Source organism: Python bivittatus, unplaced genomic scaffold, assembly GCF_059951505.1.
Source record: "Python bivittatus isolate LINGU-HERP-01145 unplaced genomic scaffold, Pbiv_v1 ctg000980_np1212, whole genome shotgun sequence".
Lineage (NCBI taxonomy): Eukaryota > Metazoa > Chordata > Lepidosauria > Squamata > Pythonidae > Python > Python bivittatus.
This window is the reverse complement of record NW_028277125.1, coordinates 58,111,133-58,132,364: the sequence shown is the minus strand read 5'-3', so window position 1 is coordinate 58,132,364 and position 21,232 is coordinate 58,111,133. Positions and strand designations below refer to the sequence as shown.

Here is a 21,232-nt window from a genome sequence, read left to right as displayed (position 1 = left end):
TGCTTGCATGAAAAATCTGTGGGCATACTATTATACATGTTTTATATGTGCATATCCTGAAGGAAATACAATGGTACCTTGGGTCACGAACGCTTCTGTTCACGACCAATTCGGGTCACGAACAGCTCCGTTCGCAAAATTTTGCTTCCGTTCGCGAACGCCGGATCGGGTGACGAACAGGATCCGTGGCCATTTTCCCTGCCGTGACACGTGGTCGTGGCTTCCTGTAGGGAGGGGGACTCTCCCTCCAAGCAATAACCGCCTCCACACCCGCCTTCCTGTCTTCCATGCCAGAAGTCGCCTCAAGCAAGGTTAGCGTTCTCTCTCTTTGTACTGTATTTTTGTGGTTTAAAAACAAACAAACATATGGTTCAGAACGGATTAACCGTAATTACACTGAACTTTATGGGAAAATTTGATTCGGGTTGCAACCAAAATCGGCTGGCGACCAAATTCGGAGGGGTCAGAACGGATTAACCGTATTTACATTGAACCTTATGGGAAAATTTGATTTGGGTTGCGACCAATTTGGGTCGCGACCACAGTCGCAGAACGAATTAAGTTCGTGAACCGAGGTACCACTGTATCACTTAAGCTGAAAGATAAAGTTAATTGGGAGTGCTTGTATGATGAATATTTCTCGTCTGTGGATGTCTGAACCAAATTCTTGGCAGCTTTGCGTAATATAAGACAAAGTATTAGGTCACGATGGTTTAAGATGGTTTGTTTAGTTGACCTGGGAGTATGGGATGAAAACTTCAGTTTTCTAACATTTATGAGTAGAATCTGCACAATCTTGGGATGGCTATAAAGAAGACAGAAGTATTTGTCTTCCATAGAAACATGTCAATGTGCACTTCTGATTAACTTCAGGAATGTAAATGCTGCTTCTATTTTTTTGCAGATAATATATGTTTAGGTCAGTTTGGACACATTCTTATACAAGTTTTGTCATTAAAATAATTTAACAAACACCTCTTATTTCAAATGTGTAATATTTTCTTAATAAGAGAACATAAACCATAGAAATAATAAATTGTCCTTTTATTTTTTTTTTAATGTTTATTTAAAAGTTTGAATTTCAGGTCAATTGAGAGAAAAGCAAAGGAGGTTAACAGCCTCTGACTTGTTATGGGGAATTTGACTACTGCTGTCAGATAGAGCTGCCAGAAAGATTAATTCCAGATTCACATAACAAGATAGAAACAAACTGTTCTAGAATGAGACACTAGGGAGACTTTTATCATGACTAATTCATGCCTTACTAAGCTATGCATTTGCTAATCATAGCAAAATACAAAGAAATTAGTTGCGAATTGGTCAAAATACTGAAGACCTACTATAATGGCTTATGATTGGTATGATATACATTACTAAAACATGAAGAGAGATGATTTCTGGAAACTTGTCATATAGACTGTGTAATATGATTTAGCTTTTTTGGAACACCAATTCTGTGTGAATCCATCTCCCATTATATCTCAGAATCTATTTTACAAGAAAATGCAAAAAAACAAAAAATACAGTCCTGTTTTTTGCTGAGAACTGAATGAATTCTTCATGCTCTCAGATATCTATAAATATTTCTCTAGTTCCATGATCTTGGAGTTAGTATACAGTAAGCTTTTATTAAAGCTGCAATGCACTTCATTATAAATCTATTCAACTAAATATTTCTCCTACTTTTATGAAGTAATACTGGGATCAGTAATTTCCTGGCATTGAGTGCTTATTGTATCATTGTGCATGATGGAAAATGTTCCATAATGAAAATACAGTTGGTCCTACCTAAAACCCACAGCCCTTTCTTTGCAGAGAAAATGGTGTTAGATTTTTTTTTTTTTTTTTTTTTGCAAAAGTGGAGTTTTACTAACAGGAAGCCTGTAGATTTAGTTTTGAATTTGTGGGACATCCTAAAGTAGAATACAGTCTCAGCATGTTCTCCAACCTTGCAGCTCACTAGTCAGATAGCTGAGATCTGTTTTGTTATTTGCTTATCGTTGATGCATCATTAATATTGGCCAGACTATACCAAATATAAAGGAAGGCATTATCCTTTAGAATACATTCTAACAGTTCATGGGTTTAAACATTTAGATTAGATGAAAAAAATTACAATTTTTTGAAATAACATAGAAAATGGGAAGAAAGATAATTCTGATACTTTCTAGTCCTCACATATTAAATTTCAAACATTACAACATTTGAATTTTTAAATTAAAATAATTTGTCATAAATATAAGCAGTTTTCCTATTGTTTCTCTGAGAATTTCAGTGAAATCATAGCAACATAGGAGAATAGGATAATGGCAGCTGTTTTGCTGTATTTTGTACTTAATTGGTTTTGGCAATTTAAATTGGGCCATATGCCGAAGTGTTTAATAAGAAAAAGATACTGTCATTTTGATTTACTAAAATGTAATCTTAATTTAAGATAAAAGTATGAAGTTTATCTTGAGGAAAGCTGTAGTTAAGGAATGAGAATGTATAGTAAGCCAAGAATATCGATTCTGGCAAAGTAAAACAGAGAATTTGTTCTTAACAGTTTGAGTAGTGTTATAAATTCTAAAAAGCTTGTTGTATTCACATTTCCCTTTTATAGTTTTCAAAACAACAATTTGGTTCTCATCACTCATATTTAAAAAAGTCAGTGTTATATAATACACTTTAATTTTATTATCTTAAATAATATGAAAATTGTGTAGCATACAGAATTTATAAATGTAAGGAGAAATTCTGAAAAAGGGGTTATTTGTAACTTTCAAGTGGCTTATTATTACTTCACATGCAATTATTTATCGTCAGAAGGGCTCAATGATGCAATTCATTCTTTGTAAATTTATGGCACTTTTTGTTTCAGTCTTTCACATTACCAATAAGACTCTAAGGTTAAAAACCTAAATCCAAATTCATGATTCATTCTTGGTACTAGTTTGCGTATTTATGTCTGCTTCTACTTGCAGTTGGGCAAGAAAGATGAATGAAAGCTTCTTTATATAAGTTTCTTAAATAAAACTTTTAAAAATATTTTCTGGGTCTGATAACATACAGTGAAATTGAAGCTGACACTGAATTATACATCTTTATGAAAAATATATATCTTTGATTTTTTTAAATTGAGAAAAAATTATGATTTTTTTCTCTTTCCCGAATAACATATTATGTGTGTGTATATATGTATTTTAAATTATCTATGTTATATTATCAATATAGTATTTTATATTATTTTATATTATCTTTCATGTAAATATTTTTGTAAATGCATAGACTTTTTTGGAGGAGTGGCTTATTTTTTTTTGCTATAAAATGTATTGTACTCCAATGTTTTTAAAAGTTCCACTTTCAGAGTCACTAGATCAGTTTTGCAGTGATGATAACCATAGACAAACGAAAGCAGTTAAAGGCAATAAACATGCAAAATTTTTAGAAAAATGTTGATTAATTTTTTTAAAAAATTTCATTATGCATATTTCTGCTATTTGGCTTTTTAGAATTGTGTCTATACATGAAATCAGTGATATTATTATTTCAGCTTTAAATAAACATTCAGAGATCTTACCTCAGTAGAGAATCCATAAAACATTGTATTTCTGTCATCAGCAGTCTGGAGCCAAGGTACAAAAGCTGCTGTAGACTAAATAGTATTTATTGGTCGTGAAAGGCTAATTACATAATCTTTTTATTACATTGTTTTAGCATAGGATGAAATGTTAGAGTCTTCTGAGAGCTCTGACCCTTTTCAGGGCCTTGTAATTCATTCAGTAATGCTTTATGATCATATGATGTGTTGTTTATTATTCTTCCCCAGTGAAGTTCCTGAACAATGTTGATAAATTCTCACATTAGAAAACTTTGGAGTATTAATGAAAATTCTTGTCTAAAAAGTGAGAATTGTCTTGATAGCTGAAAACAAGCTCATGTAGCAATAGTTCAGGATTCCTTTCCATGTCATACCACAGCAGATTTGTAGCTGAAAGGTGTGTTCTGAATTGAATGAACCTATAACTCCTAGACTTTCCCATTCAGTTTTTGTTCCCAGTTAGTAAAGGAGAACCATAAGTAACTCTAGTCAATTATTTCCAATCAGCCTGTATAGGATAATGGTCAGAACTTGGATTAAAGAACTAAAATGTTCATATGAATTGTGGTTGTAATAACTGCACTGCCTGGCTATGGATTTTGTTCTTTGTTTTATTCTTATCAAGAATTTATGGGAGTTTATTTATTTATTATTACATTTGTATGCTGCCCATCTCCCCCCAGCAGGTGACTCTGAGCAGCTCGGGAGGCAGATTGTTCCAGAGGGCAGATCTCTGCCTAGATCCCACCAGTAGAAATTCCTTGACTGGTGGGGTCTGCAACATGCCCCTTTTGCTGGACCAAGTGGGGAGTGCTGAAGTAACCAGGGCGAGACAGCTCCTCAGATAACCTGGTCCTGTGCCATAAAGGGCTTTAAAGGTGATGACCAATACCTTGAATTGGACCCAGAAGCAAACTGGCAACCAATGCAGCTCGCATAACAGCAGTGTTATATGTGCCCTCCTAGGGGCATTCAGAACTGTCCACATCGCCATATTCTGCACCAGCTGTAACTTCTGTATACTCTTCAAGGGCAGCCCCATGTAGAGCATGTTACAGTAATCTAACCAGGAGGTGACCAGGGCATGAGTGACCATGCAGAGGGCCTCCTGATCGAGGAAGGGGCGTAACTGCCTCACAACACAAAGTTGTGCAAAGGCCCTCCTAGCCGCGACAGCCACCTGCTCTATGAACAAGAGTCATGAGTCCAGGAGGACCCCCAGATTATGCACTGAGTCTGTCTGGGGTAGTGTGACCCAATCAAGAACCAAAGATGATAAACTCCTAGATCTTGAGGCTCCCCGTACCCACAGCCACTCCGTCTTACCAGGGTTCAGTTGAAGCCTGTTGTCCCTTATCCAGGCCCCTACAGCCTCCAGGCACCACAAGAGGGTAGTCACAGCATCACTTAGATCACCCGGGATGGAGAAGTATAATTGGGTATCATCAGCCTACCCACCATCATCCCATGGTGCCAGATGATCTCACCCAACGGTTTCATGTAGATGTTAAATAGGAGTGGCGAAAGCACCGAACCCTGAGGCAGCCCACAGAGTAGGGGCCGTGGGTTGGACCTCTTGTTCCCTATCAACATCGATTGGGTTCAGCCTTGGAGAAAGGAGCTAAACCAGCACAACACTGTGCTACCCAGCCCCAATTCCTGCAGCGACCCAAAAAGATACCATGGTCGATGGTATTGAAAGCCTCCGAGAGGTCAAGAAGAGCAAGGATGGATGCACTACCCCCATCCTGCTCTCATCAGAGATCATCAAAAAGTGCGACCAGTGCTGTTTCTGTCCCACAACTGGGCCTGAACCCTGACTGATAGGGGTCCAGATAATCCGTTTCCTCCAGGATCCTCTGAAGCTGCTGCACAACCACCTTTTCCGCCACCTTTCCTAGAAAAGGAAGGTGGGAGACTGGACGAAAATTGTCCAGAAGGGTGGGATCTAGAGATGGTTTCTTGAGGGGGCAGACCAAAGCCTCCTTGAAAGGCTTTCGGAACACCCCGTCCTGCAAGGATGAATTAACCACTGCCAGTATCCACCCTAAGGTCAGCTCCTTGATGGCTTTAACCAACCAGGAGGGACAAGGATCTAAAATACAGGTAGCTGCACTAACAGCTCTGAGGACCCTGTCCACTTCCTCAGGGCCAACAGGATCAAACCATTCCCAGATAACTGGGTAAGAACGTTCCCTGGGCAACTCTACTGGACCCACCCCACACTTGGCCTCCAACTGAGAACGGATCTGAGTGATTTTATCTGTCAGATGTTCAGCAAATTCCTCTGCACAGCCCTGTAAATAGTCCTCCGAGCCCTCCCTACCAAGGAGGACCGAGTGACCCTAAACAGGGCTGCTGGGTGACACTCTGAGGATGCAATAAGAGTGGAGAAATACTGGTGTTTCACTGCCCTTACCACTACTAGGTAGGCCTTAATAGCGGCTCTAACCCATGTTCGGTCGGCCTCCTCTTTAGTTTTCCGCCAGTGGCGCTCTAGACGTCTCTTAGCCCTTTTCAGCTCCCTTCTCCACCATAAACCATGGGGAGTACCGGGGGCGATGGGCCAAGGGAGGCTGCAGAGGCGCGATCCTGTCCAAGGCTCCAGCTACCTCCTTATTCCAGGGTACAGCCCGGGCCTCTGCTGGACTGTGCAGCAAGGCCTCAGGAACAACCCCCAGCTCCCTTTGGAACCCATGCAGGTCCATCAATTGCCGGGGCCGGACGGTTCAAATAGGTCCTGCCTCCCTGCAGAGGGGGGCAGCATAGGAGAATCTCACAGCCACCAGGGAGTGGTCTGACCATGACAGAGGGGATAATTTAAAATCCCCCACCAGATCACGCTGCTACTGCTCCAACAAGAAAACCATGTCTGGAGTGTGACCACTGTCCTGAGTCAGGCCACAGATGACCTGGGATAGGCCCATGGCTACCATGGTAGCCATGAACTCCCGGGCCTCCTCTGAGGCCAACCCCAGGGACAGAAGATTAAAGTCCCTCAAGACCATAAGTCTGGGGAACTCCACTGCCAACCCCGAGATGGCCTCCAGCAGTTCAGTCAGGGAGGATGCTATGCAGCAGGGAGACTGGTACAGTAGCAACACTCCCAATTGATCCCGTGTGCCCAACCTCAGGAACAGGATCTCACATCCAATAATTTGTGGAGCAGAGCCCCTGAAGGCCAGCAGAGATTTCCTGATGACAACTGCCACACCCCCTCCCCTGCCCTGGGGTCTCAGCTGGTGCCAAACCCTAAACCTGGCTGGACACAATTCCAAAAGGGCTACCCCCCATTCTGGTGCCAGCCAGGTCTCAGTAATGCATGTCAGGTCAGCCTGCTTCTCCCCAATAAGATTGTAAATAAGGGGGGGGGGGCTTGTTATTGACCAACCTGGCATTCAGCAGCCGAAAGCCTGGGCCTCTGTAGGCCTGCTGACCAGGGTCTGGGCTTCAGCCCCGAGGGCCAGAACACGCCACCGGTACAACGCATCGGGGTTGTCTTCCCCTGAAATGGCCTGCCCTCTGGCTCCCGTCATACCGCCCCATGCCCATCACCACCTAAATACCCACCCTGAACCACCCAAGATTTTCCTCCCCCCGCCCTCCTGGCCTCAGATTTAAGGGGCCCGCCATACCATGCACCATACAGGGAAGAGGGGGAAAAAGGGGGGTGGGGAAACCAGCCTCTCTGGCACTTCAGCTAACTGCTCTCAGTGCCAACAGGGGCTCAATCACCCCAATTCCCCCTTCTCAAATACTCACTCTCCACGACTTCTCTCACTGGCCGGAGACTTCTCTCACTGGCCACATTCACTCCTACCCTCTCCCCATTTCCCACCAGGGCAGAGAGTAGCACATTCATCTCACAAGCACACACAATCCACCCACACACCCCACAACCACTTGAGTCCCCCCAGCCTCTTCTCTAGGGGTAGGGGAAGCCCCTTGTCACATAGGGGCTAGAACCCACAACCCCCAAGGTCCCAATGTCTCTGTGGGCTTCAAGTACTGTGGGCCCTTAGGCTCTGGCCACTGCTCCACCGTTACCGTTGGATCTTCCTCAGCCTCGCCCTCGTCACCGCTGTCCCACCATCATCGCTGGTGCTACTACTGCCGAAACCAGCAGTGTTATTCCCGGCCCAGCTGGACCAACTCTTGGCTCCAGCATCACTCCCCTCAAGCCTGGGTGTCGTTCTCAGCTTCAACGGTGCAGCCACGGCAGCCACCACCAGCACTCTCCCTCCGCCACTGACGCAGCTGTTATAGCCTCCGTCGACCCCCTGGGTCCAAGCACTGCCTGCTGCCACACTCGCTCCCATTGCCCACATCCTCTTCTCTCCGTCCTTGGTGTCCTCATCCCAGCTGCTGCCACCACAACTTTCCTCTCCGCCGTGATGGCCGCCTCAGACAGAGGTAATGCTGGGGGTTCTCTTCATTCACCCCACATTCACACGTGGGTCCCACGCCTCCAACTCTCCTCAGCCCCATACTGGCTATGGTAAAAAGCTGGTTTATGATGGTTATGGCTGGGAGCTACGCACTAGGTGTCCACTCCCTGCCGCCATCTTGAAGAGTTATATTTAATTAATGCACTCCTGCTGTTAAATATGCATCTGCTACAAATGAATTACTCATTTTTATACATAATATAATAATCTGCAGCCGATTTTGTGTGTCTCCTTTTTTTTGTAGCTGATTTTCTAGTGTCTCTTAGTTTGCCTGAGGAGAAGATGTTTTAAATGGTGCAAAATTAGAGGACATTTGGAACAACAAAATCACCATTTAAGTGTGGTAATTCTTGTACTGTTCAATTAAAAACAAGGATTTTTACAAATTGTTAAATGAGTAGTGTACAAATCAGTGCAAGTGTCATTGAATGGACAATAAAAAATCATGTTTTAATCTGTCATGTTTTAATCTGCTTCCTCAGGATTTTGAGTAAGGAACTCAACTGAAAAAAAAAATGAAGTAGAAAAAACGTTTTAGCTCCTTAAAGAAAACGTATAAAAGACATATCAGGGTCTTTAAAAAGTGATATAATGTTGGCCATTAATTGTCTGCATGTATAATATCTTTTTTACCTAATTTTAATTAATACTTTGTTATAGTTATAATGTACTTCTCTGGAAATCTAAACTATATTTGCTAAGATTCTCTAATAGAAGTCCTACAATATAGTGAGTATATTAGATGATCTGTCTTAGCCCTGAAACTGACCCTGGAAGGTATTGCAGTTGACACTGGGGGAGATGGGCGGCATATAAATTTAATAATAAATGAAATAAATTTAAAAAGACATGGTAATGTAAGCAGATACATGGTGATGTAAGCAGATAAAGTTGTTGGGAGTCAGGCGGCATACAAGTTTAATACGTTATTAAAATACTATTCTGTCCAAGGTTTATTTCTGTCTCATATTTTGCTCTGGCATTTTGATAGTATTGTAAAGACTCTTAAATACTATAGTATTTAAGAATCCAATTTTGAAAAATCTGAATGAATGTTGTATTTTGCATATTTTTGTATGCAAACACAGTATTTGCCTTTAGAACTGGTTTTTGTTTTCAGAGGTAATAGGTCACAAAACAGTAGTTTAGCTCTGCTTTCCTCTGGAATCCATGTGGTTAAGGGTTTCTGTATCATACTTGAAGAGAATTTCTCACTGGTAGGTTTAGTTTAATTATACTTTAAGAACCACTTTATTCTAAAACTAAATTATAAGAACGATAAGCTCTCCAAGATATGAAAACATGTAAATTATTTGGAATTTATTGAAAAAACAGTTTGTGTTATAAGCCAATTTATTAAAAATCAGGAGAGCCAGTTTGGTCTAGTGGTGAAGGCTCCAGGCTAGAAAGCAGGAGACTGAGAGTTCTAGTCCCGCATTAGGGATGAAAGCCGGCTGGGTGACTTTGGGCCAGTCTCTCTCTCTCAGCCCAACCCACCTCACAGGGTAGTTGTTGTGGGGAAAATAGGAGGAGGAAGGAGTTTTAGGTATATTCGCTGCCTTGAGTTATTTATAAAAAATAATAAAGGCAGGATGAAAAAAAATCTTTTAAAAAACCAGGATAATATAAAGTATAAAGCTGTGTTTAGTAGATTGGAACTGGAAAGGTAAAGAGAAAAACTCCTATGCTTTCTAAGAATAGAAGTTGTTGGGAGAAGTTTCTTTTGAGCTGTTTACAGCTGTAGATCAGTCACAGAACTGAGTCTTTTTCTGTTAACTTCCTACTCCAGCAGGACAAAGTGACCTTCCTAACTGGTCTTTTCCAGCTCTTGTTTTATGTTTCTGTTAAAACTATTTTTATGAAAAGTTCATTTGGCAGCCACTGATACTTCTTGTAAGCTTGTCAAAGAACAATGTATCTTGCTAACAATCAAGATTGCTAATATAATATTCAACGTATGTAGTACACATTAAAACACCTTTTAAAAACCTTTTTTTTTTTAATCTCTAGAGAGTAGTTCAGACTCTTCAAGTCAATATGTGCCGTAACTGTTTTCCTTCTTTTTCTTGGGCACAGGTTTGTTAGGGTTCTCTGAAGACCTAGTGAAAATTGAATAGCTCAGTGGTATATACTGTGCCATAGGGAAAAGAGAATGAGAGTTTCATCATTACCACATTTTTGTCAAGAAGTGGTCAGTTTGACAGAATCAGAATTAATAGCATCTTCTTCAAAATAATGGATAATCAGTCCTGGGGTGGGTGGGTGTACCTTTTAAAAAATGTATATTCACATCCTTAAGCAGGTTAAAGGAATTCAAGGATGCAAAATGCTTTCTCTGGTTCCCAAAAGATAGCATCTCCACTAACATAATACATTTAAACTATTGTATTTAGTATACTATTTTTGTTTCTTTTTTTTAAAAAAAAATGTAATTATATCTTCTCTTCAGTCTACCCTACCTCCCTTCCAGCATCTGTAAAGAAAGATCTTTTATCAATAAAATGCTGCTGTCACAAAGTTGTTAAAATATTTTTGACCCATTTGTGGCATAGCAGGTAGAATGGATTTTTAAAATTATGAACATTATAATGTATTTTTGATCCTAATTACTGACTAAACTGTGCCTAGATTAGAATTATTTTGAAACATTCTTGAAAATGGTGACAATCTGCTTCTACTTGAGGGGCACAGAGATGAGCTTCACAGGTAGAACTTTTCAGTACAGACTTTTGCCATTTATATGTAAGAGTGAGAAGTGGGCATTCAGGACTTTTGAATTACTTTGGCTTGCTGGTTTTGTTATTTACCTCAAGCACCAAAGTGGTTTTAACCAGTCTTACCTGTGGTTGACTGTTTAGAGTTGTCTGGGAAAGTTCCAGTTTTCTATCCTTGAATGATTTCACTGTTAAATTGAATTTTTAAAAGAAACATTCGTGGCATCTTAGTATATATGAATTGAACAGCACATCAAAAGTTAAAGGAATTGAAGGGTATATTTTTTAGAATTTCACCATGCACTCTTATGTCTGCATTCTCATCTTCTTAGCTGTATTAAAATATAAGCTGGGTTAGCATTTTGCACTAAGAAATGGTTTGCTTAATGATGGGTTATTGCATAAGCCCAATTTGGCTAGTCTACACAACAAAGCAAGCCATAAACTTTAGTTTTACAGATCTTGTCTGGATTCACCAAAACTGGTCAAATCACTATGTTTTTTTACCACCTGCTTAGGCCATTTGAGACTCTGAATAATTCAGTCTTAAACATTATAACTACAGTATATTCAGTGGGAAAAGGAACAGGGAAAAGGTATTCAGTCTCAATGGGAAGTAGAAAGTAGAAAAGAGGAACCAGGGATAGAAGGGAAGAGGCAGTAAAACATCTTAATGATATAGAAAACACAAGATGTTAAACATTTTTAAAAAGTATTAAAAAGTAATATGCATTCATCCAACAAAGTAATTAGCAATGAAGTTAAAATACCAAAAGAAAGAAAATAAAACATAGACAAACAGAAAAAAATCCTAAAAAATTAGGTTTCTAAATTAACATAAATCATCTAAATATATCACATATTCATATAATAATTTAATAATATTGTATCTAATTACATATAGAAATGTCTCTTGTAAAATATTAAGAAATCTATGCCAAAGGGAAAGGTATGTGTCATTTTTTGATCAGTTTAAAAAATGCCCTTTCAAAAATTGATAAATGTACGCATTTCTTGAATCTAGACTTTGATATCCAGGGTTATATGCTATAATCCTTTTCTCAATATTCCTCAAAAACTCTCAGATTTCACAATTTTGGAATATAATTCAAGATAACATTAAAGAAATACAAGGGATGGAAGGACAGGGAAATAGTTTTTTTTTTTAATGCTTTTCTGTGGATAAATCAATAACATGACACTGATTAATTGAGGAAAATGCTTCTCAGAATGATCTGAGTAAGGTAAGATTGTAATGTAATACTGAAAAAAAAGCCCATATTAATTGTGATAAATTTCACATTAAACTATATATTATATGTGAAATCACTTTTAACAATAGTCAGATCATTGTACAGCTACATGGATTTCCAACAGATCACAGCTGATAATTTACCAGAACCACATTCTGAGCCCTTGTATTCACTGCATGGCATACTAGAAGTGTGAAAGAAAACTTAAGCAAGGAGATAGGCTAGAAGAGAATGTGCTGAATGTTTTTCTCTGCCAGTTTCAAGCTTCCCCTCGCTAGTGTAAACTCTGAACTAGGAGCCATCTGACAACTTGAATTATTCAGGCTTTAAAAAGAAAGTGCCACTTAAAATATTTGAGGTTCTTGAAACAGGAGCTTGGAAAATACCAGAATGCACCAGAAATCTGATTTGTATGTTGATGAAGTAGGAATATGGTCCAAGTTGGCTATTTGGAACTATATCAAGGACTTTCTTCTCCTCCCCTGCACAGTTTCTCCTTTTCTTCTCTAGCTGATTACATGAATTCAGACATTAATGTTAACCAAAGATGGGACTGAGAAGGAACACAAGCACATGAGGGAGGAGGAAAAAGGCTTCCTGTAGATTTCACCTACCGTTTTTAACAAATGTGTATCAGTAAGATCTCATAATAGGGAGCATGAAAGCTTGTTATGTCACATCTAATTGTTTTGAAGAATTGCAACAGATGGAACTAGTTGGTCCTATGAGCATTACATGTTTCAAAATAAAGACAATGTTTACACATACTCTTTCTTCTAACAGAGATTGACAAAATGGTGCCCAGTGCCACAATAATCTTAGCGTTCCTGCATGGTGCTCAGATAAATCTTTTGTGAAGTTAGTAAGCAAGCCAAAACCATTGCCAGTATATGCCTTGGTTTTTATACATATATGCATATGTATTTGTATAGAAGTCTATACTGAAATACTTCACTAGAATGAATGTAGTGCTAGCTTCCCAAATCATGAATGATCAGCAAAAATGTTCTTGTTCCTGATATTTTGAGGCAATAAAAATATCCTAAACCATCAAAATAGAAATATTAGACAGTTTTGTTTTTCTATTCCAGGCCCAAGTTTAAGCATGCCTGGGCTTTCCAAAAATGTAAGTTCTGGAATGTTGAATGTGAGGCCAGATGCTATAGCTCTTTTGCCCTTTGACATATCCATTATGTGAAAATAAATTTTATGTAAAATGAGGCTACAGTCATACTGAGCCTTGACCCTAAGACTGCCTAGCCCTGTTTCCACTGACTCCTAGTATCTCTGCACTATGTATGGACATCCACAAAGAGGGTCCAGTGCATGCAGACTCTCCCTGCATTCTGGAACCTTAATCATACAGCAGCCCAAGATATGAATAAAATAGTTGGATTTTTTTCTTCCTAGTTCAACAGTGCCTTACTCTGGGTGATGCCATCTAAACAGGGTTTGTGAAAACAGAGTAGCTGCACTTGGATGCAAAGCACTCTCTTGGGGTGGATAATGCGTATCTCTGTTTATGTAATTAAATCAGGGAGCAAGGGTCTGCTGTAGTATTGTGCTGATGGGATTCTGCTGGTGTCCTCTTTCAAGGAAAAGGCTGAATTTAATAAACCTTTGGATTGGCTCACTTTTTCTCATGCCTTTGCCTTAATGCATTGCTGTTGATAATTTGAGGCTATTTTGTTTATGTAATGTTAAGATTCCTCTTTAAAGCAGCTGGCTGGAAACTGAGATGAAGGCCTTAATTCACTTTTAATAAAAGATCAATGGGTTTATTGTGGAAAAATAGAACACAGATGTACACTGTACCTGATAAAAGAATTAAATGTGTGTTTAACCTTTTCTGTTTGTTCTGTGCTACTGGTACTTGGCCCTCTTTGTTTTTTTGTAACTATTATCTTTCTTTGGAGCTTTTACTTTTCATATTTGGGTTAGTCTGTAAAAACAAACCCCTCTAACATACCCTCATCTCAAATACTCACCAAATCCCTTAGATTTTCCAAAATATTTTAAGAGTAAATCTTCAGATTTAAGTTTCATTAAAATCTTTGGCCTTGTTTGGAACAGAAGTTCCAAGATGCTTTTAGCACAGAAACTAGAATACAAAGGCAGGCAAAGTGAGAATACTTCAATTAAAGACTCCTTAAGGCAGAATTGCCAAGCTTGCCTCCAGAAGTTTCCAATTAAATATCCAGCCATGCTTGAATGAATGTCATATGTAAGATTTTCTTTTCTTTCAGTGTATCTTTTACAAGGGGAAACTAGTGACAAGAGAGGTTGGTTGAATGTCTTTTGGCAGGAGACTAAGAAAGAGAAACAAAGGAGAGACAAAATAATTACTATAGTTGAAATTTGTGTCTAGAATAAATCTGTGATGGACTAGTGTCGTGACTAGTGTTTGTAGCCTCTGTCAGGCTCATGTTGGATATAGTCCAAACTGCAAATCAGTTCAGTTTCCAACAGGAAGATGAGATATTCTTCCTCTTCATCAGGAATATTTTGTTGTCTTTGTCCCCTCATCGTGAATGAGTGGGATGAAACAAGAAATAATTGTGCAAATACTCTGCATACATCAAAAGGGCCATTTAGAAAGAGACAACTTTATAGCTAGAGTATATCTCATAAACAGTAAGATGCACACATTATGCCAGATAATTATGGAGACATGGTGTTCTGTTTCCATTCTGCTGTTTGGCCACATGATAAGCTGTGCCTTCTGCCAAGAACAGAGTTGTGATTTGGTGCACCACTATGATTTTCTCTAAGTGAATACATATGGACTGAGTGGCACATAAAGAGGAGTTTTATGACTGTCCTCACATACTGAAACCATGTCAGTGGGCCCTGAATGATACACTGCTTTATTTTCTGTCATGAGGGAAAAGAATAGCATTATGTGGCTGAGCTGTGGTCAGCTAGGCTTCTACTCCAGCCTCTTCCTCCAACTTGGTTCAGAGGAGGGGGTTGAATACTTATATACCTTTGTTTCCAATAATCACAGCTCATTACTGATGAACGACCTAGACAGTTTTGTACTAACCAGTTTGTTGAAGTAATCCACTTTTATAAACTGCATTTTATACTAACTATACTTTGTTACATCATAGTCGGATGTAACAAAGACCTGTGGTTAATCGAAAGCATAAATGAAAATTTCCACACTCATTACGGTCTTGTGGAGGGGATGAATATAGCTTGTTCTTTTAATGGTAAACATTGTTTAAATGTTAGCCAGCATGTGTCACCCAGTGTGAAACCACCTGAAAGAAATTTCCTAAAATGTAGAAAGTGAAGTTTTCATTGATTGGATTAAAAATGCTAAAAATGTTGCTGATTTTTTTTGGAGGAAATAATTTAACAGTTTAATGGGTCTTAAAATATTTCATGTATAAGATCTGGTGTATCTTAATATGAAAATGATCTTTAATATGAAAATGCGATAATTGGCAGGTGATAATTTCCATTAATTCTTTTTGTTGTTCCCTTTCTCCCCCATTGGGTATGTGGATATGGGATTAAAATAATACTTTTATTTTATTTTATTGGTTGATATCTGATTGCATCTGTGTGTAAAAGTATCCAGTTCTCCATGGCCAAACGTAAATGAAAACTACTAGAAAACAAATAAGAGTTGTCTTTAATTCACTACACAATAATGAGCTTGACATTTATTCAATATTTAGTTCTTCTTGTTGCAGTTAAGTTTGCTTGCCTTGATTTGCCTTATCTCAATATTGGTCAGACTTGTCGGTGTAAAGTTGGACTTTTCTGTGCTGGAAGGATATATATTACCTAAAATTTGGCATTGTTATGGGTAGTTTGCTTTTCTTTCAAAATGCATTTTTTTTCATACATTCTGTATAAATGATTATCCTGCAGATATTTATTTGGCTCAGAAATTTCCTCCTGCAGATTTGGATGACTAACCTGATTACTGAAAAAAGGGCTATTTCAGATTTTACTCTATACAAATGAAAATACTCCAAATGGTTAACATTGAGGTGGCATTGTAGAAAGAGAGCCATGCTAGTCTATGGTAGCAAAAAATACATAGAATGACTAATGCCTTTTAATAAAATGTATTAATCAGAAAAGGTGCTTCCAGCCTCCTTTTGATTGAAGTAGGAATATCTGTGATGAAATAGACATGTCAGAAAAGATTTAATTTTAAAGAAGATTTACTTTAATATTTGCTTTAACATTTACTTTCATGAACAGCTTATATATCAGTGAGGATGCTGGTTTCTAGAGAAATTCAGGGCTTCGGTTTTGAAGGGACAAAGTGGTTTTGCAACAAGTAGTGGTCCAGATGTAGCACCTCTCAGCAGCTCCTTAAAGCAGCTGCATCTCTTCCTGGGATCACATGGTTGTCCTCCACTCTGGCACCATGATCCTCAGAAAAGATGCAGTGGGTTTAAGAACTTGCTGACGGGTGCTAAGCGTGCACCTATGTGCACTCTGAAACACCTTTTGCCTTTGAATCCAAACCAGTGCCCAGTCTTATTAGCTTCATTATCGTTACTAATTCTGTACATCGGCTAAACAGTTGAAGTACACGCTGATATAAGTGATAGATGTTTTTACTGTATGTAAATACCTTGATATCTTTTTTGGTTTCTTTTCAAAGCCTTTCAGCTAGAATTAGTTCCCATTTGGTTAAGCCAGGTGAAGTGAAGGAACAGACTTGATGGTTCATTCTCCAGATCAGCTTTCCCCAACTTGGTACCCTCCAGTTGTATTGGTGTTGCAGTTCCTAGGATTCCCAGCAAATATGGTGGAACTGGTGGAAATTCTGGGACTTGTAGCTTCAAAGTGGCAGCTCAATGTATATTTTACTTAATATTAAGTTAATTCTGTTTTAAAGATTATGAAGTACCTTCTCAAAACAATAAGCTGTTGAACAAATTGTTCCTAATGCGCAGTGTGTCTTTGTTTATAGCAGTCAGCCAAATAATTTGTAATTAATGTTACCAGTGCAATCCCCAAAATAAGGGGATGCAGTAAAAGGTAAAGAGACCCTCCAGTGTTCATGTAGATAGGCCCATTTTGTTTCCTTTCCAGTGCACATCTGGATTGCCATTGCCTTCTTCTAAGTTGTCTTCTCAACTTCCCAGTCTAATTTCCTGGGGGGGGGGGAGGTTCCTGGTGCTTTCACATTCAAGTACAGACCAGGTATTGTCTTTCTGAGCTTTTTTAAGACTGGCCAAGGTTGGACATCCCAACAGAAAAGTTATATATGTAGAGAAATTTATATTTGTCTACACGTGCTATGGCAGGATTGTTTTATTAAGTTTTCATATCTATGTTACTGCAGGAGACATTTTGGAGATAGAGATATTTGGAATTGTTTGGATTTGATTAATAAATGGCATGCTGTTATTTTCCTTATTTTTTTCAGGGACAGTATAGACCTTCTGATTTACTATGTCCAGAGACATATACTTGGATACCCCTTGAGCAGTGTCTGCCTTCTCTTGATCGTTCAAAATATTCTCGCCTCAATCAAGACTTAAAAGTAGGTAGGTACATAACTTTAGTTTATTGGTCCCTTTGCATTTTTAAAAGTGTTTTTAATTAGATAGATCACCTTTACAATGTCTGTTATTAGTTTATAATGTATAAGGTGACTCCATTTCATTAGAAAGTATGTTTCACAAGCTATTATGTTAGCTAAGAAGGTATCCTGTGCTCCATTTCATACATTCACCAGAGTCAAGTGCTAAAATAATATGATGGTGATGGAGTAATAGAAACACACATACATGTACACATAGCCTTCATTGAGCAAACCCGTCCATAGAAATGCCTTTTGAAATATTTGTATCCTGCAAATTGCCTTGTGAAAAGGTAAATACTTGTAGGAGGTACTATGAGTAGATGGGAAGAACTTATACTTTCCAGCATTGCACTATTTCATTATCTATTCCTGAGAAATGTATGAGTTATGGCACAGTCTCACATAATACAGTATTATAGATCTGAACAAGAATAGGCTGTTTGTATCCTATACAATATTTTTGGATGCTTCTTTAAAATTTGAGACTTTTCCTGGCATTGACCTTTAGGTAAAACCTATTGTTTTCTAGATTATTTTGTTACAAAAGCAAACGGTTCTTCATATAAAGATGAAAGTGCTTGCTTGTTTCTGAATACTTTGTCCAGAAGAAAATAGATCAATTTACAGTTGGTCAGAGTTGTTCATCATGATGTAATGAGGAGCTTTCTGACTTTGGCTGACCTATAAAGCCTGAATTGATTCTGAAATTAAAACAATGCCAGAACATACATTGCATGTTACAAGAAGATTACATTGCATTATAAATTGAATTCAAACTAAACAATCTGCTTATGAGACAGACAAAATGCTGCTTTGAATAAGTGGTCTAGAAAAGACTGCTAAGATGAAGGAACTAATGCCGAATGACAACAGTGATCTTAGCATAAAAAATATGAAGGTTTGTATCAATTCCACTTTGAAATAATAAATATAAAAGTCTGCCTCTTTATCCATACTGAACGCGTAAGTCCAGACACAATCTGAATTCAAGCTTGGGTCCTGTGGCTTAAGGAAATTAAAACATAATGCCTGCTGTGAATGAGAGTCATTTGAGGTTTGTGCAACTACTGGCATGAAGGAAGCAGTTCGCCATTCCAGAGCTTGTCTCCTGCAGAACACCTCCTTTTACAGTTGTCAGTTAAAATGGGGCTCTTAGTTACAATTCAGTGAATATGAGTATCAGGTTAGACAGACAGTGGTACGCTCTGTTTCACATGCAGTAGTTTGCTATAACAATGCATGTTGTTATGCTGTTGAGTTCATAACAGAGTTTGATAGACCTCCCAGTTCATAAAATAGTTGCCAGAGTTGAGCAACAAGAGGGGAGAGTTTGTATTTTCCCATTATTAATAGCTGTCAATGACTACCAGAAGTCTCCAGCTTACTTTGTTTCAAAAATAATATATCTTTCACTGAACCTAGTGAGATAAAAATACTATTTATTCTAACAGTGATACTTGTTAGCTATCTTTGGAAAAATTCTTTAGTGACATTCATTTATTTTGGTCATTTCTTCAAGCTACACCATAGTTTCTCATGCCAAATCTTGGCTTAATGGGTGTGTATCACTATAGTGATAAGTGATGAACACCTATAACTATAATGACTACCAGGAGTGTCGAAGGCTTTCACGGCTGGCATACGATGGCTGGTGTGGGTCTTCTGGGCTGTGTGGCCATGTTCTTGAAGTTTTGTTTCCTAACGTTTCACCAGCACCTGTGACCGGCATCTTCAGAGTGCAGGAGCACAGACAGGAGTAGTTCTCTCTGTGCCCAGGGTGTTGTGACCCTTTTTTTGGGTATTTATAGAGATCGGGGGGGAAGGGGGATTGGGTGTGTGTGGGGGGGTTGGGTTACTGAGTGGCTGCTTCTTTTGGTGTCAGCATCTGTGTGTATCTTCCTGGGGATTAGGCAGGGGTTTTTCTTCTATTGAATTGTTAACAAGGGGGCTGCTGGGGGTGATTAGCAAGTTCATTGTGTGAACTGTTCACATGTCCTGGTGGTTGAGCTGAGTCCGTTGACCTTTTGCAGGCTGTATTTTTCAGGATTGGTAGCCAGGTTTTGTTGATTTTTAGACTCTCCTCTTTTCTTTTTTTTTTACCAGGAAGCCATTGAGATTCACAAACACCAGCACAGTTTCAATAAAAAAAAGGAATTCTGGCTGGCTAGGGAATTCTGGGAGTTGAAGTCCACTCATCTTAAAGTGGCCAAGTTTGGACAACACTGCTTTAGAGGAAAGACTGAAGAGGAAGAAATGTCTCAGAAGATAATTTCTTCCTCTTCAGTACAAATTCATTGGCTACAAAATGCTGACTCATAAAGAGTGCTAGGTGATCCCTAAGTATAGAGACAATTTATGACCAAATAGCATTTACTGGAGAAAATGAGTAGGAGGGAGCTATTGCCTTAAAGCTCGGTTTCTTTGAAGTTATTTGGGAACCCCTGGCTAGTCACTGTGACTGTTAATATGCTGAACTGAATGGAGCATTGTTCTGATGCAGCAGCATTCTAGTCTTCCAATTTTATTGAACTATTAATTTTATATAAGAAAATTATACTCTGGATTTCCAGAATCTTCCCAAATGGAGCGGCATAGAAGCCAAATAAAGTAAAATAACTGTAGTCTCAGCTATCACTGAACAGCCATGCAACGTTCCTCAGACTTTCAAGATGAAGAGAATGATCATATAGTGGTACTTAACCTATTGAAGCTTATGCGACTGTGATGCAGATATGATCTAGTGAACAAACTGTTCTGTATGCTGGTAAAAGATTTGTATTCTAGCATTGTCTTACCTGCTTCCCTTTTATAAAGAAGCAAATTACATTTGTCCATTGAAAAGCCTATATATGCTGCATTATTATTATTGCTGCATTATCATATTATTATTGTTATTGTTGTAATTATTGCCAAATAATAAAACACATATGCCCATATGAATTGAAATAACCAGCAAAATTTTACATGCCTTCTAATGAAGGAAGCTCATATCCCAAATTATTTATGAATATATTGGAACTAAGGGCAGCAGTAAATTTATTTTTGATATACAAAAGGGATGGTTGGATAGATGAATAATTTTAATGTATATTGATACTATCTTTGTGATGGGTAGGTTTAAAAAGCAACATTTTGAAAGTTGTGAAACTGTTTTATTTTCTCACAGTTCTTAGCAGAACTTAGAAGGTTATTGTTCCATGGGTTACAGAAAAGGGAAAATGCACTGATTTATTCCCTGGAACTGCTTTAGCTTCTTACATTTTAGATCTTGCATCTGTTCTTAATTAACTTTATAAACACTTGAAGGCAATCGAAGTTCACAATCCAACATGATCCTTGATCATAAAATATGTTTAAACAGTAGAGATAGTGCTAATGAGCTGTATCCAAGTTTGTCAACTGCATTTTAGTATATGCAAGGAAACCCTAATAAATAGATGAAATTTTGAATGACTGACCTTGTTAAATAATTCTAGCTATGCTATGAGATTAAGAGTACATTGTTATCTGAACGACGAATGTTTGTTATTTAAGCAGAAATATGTTAATGTTGGCTAAAAATAATTGTTCTCCAAATAAATGGAAGCATGTTTATAAGATGATTATAACTTTGTAAGATTTTAGTTTCATGTCAGCTTCTTTTCCAGGGTCTCTCCTAGAAGAAAAAAAAAATG

General features: G+C 38.3%; 1 protein-coding gene across 5 annotated transcripts in view; it reads left to right on the top strand.

The window, feature by feature from the left end:
- The window catches only part of ATE1 (arginyltransferase 1), an 86,582-nt gene that overhangs the window by 54,165 nt on the left and 11,185 nt on the right, over positions 1-21,232 (top strand). For 4 of the 5 annotated variants that reach the window (XM_088132354.1, XM_088132357.1, XM_088132356.1 and 1 more), the window contains one exon: positions 17,400-17,520. In XM_088132354.1, the coding sequence (XP_087988480.1) occupies positions 17,400-17,520 (121 nt within the window). The remainder of the gene's footprint in view (positions 1-17,399; positions 17,521-21,232) is intronic. The other variant, XM_088132358.1, reaches the window with a different exon arrangement.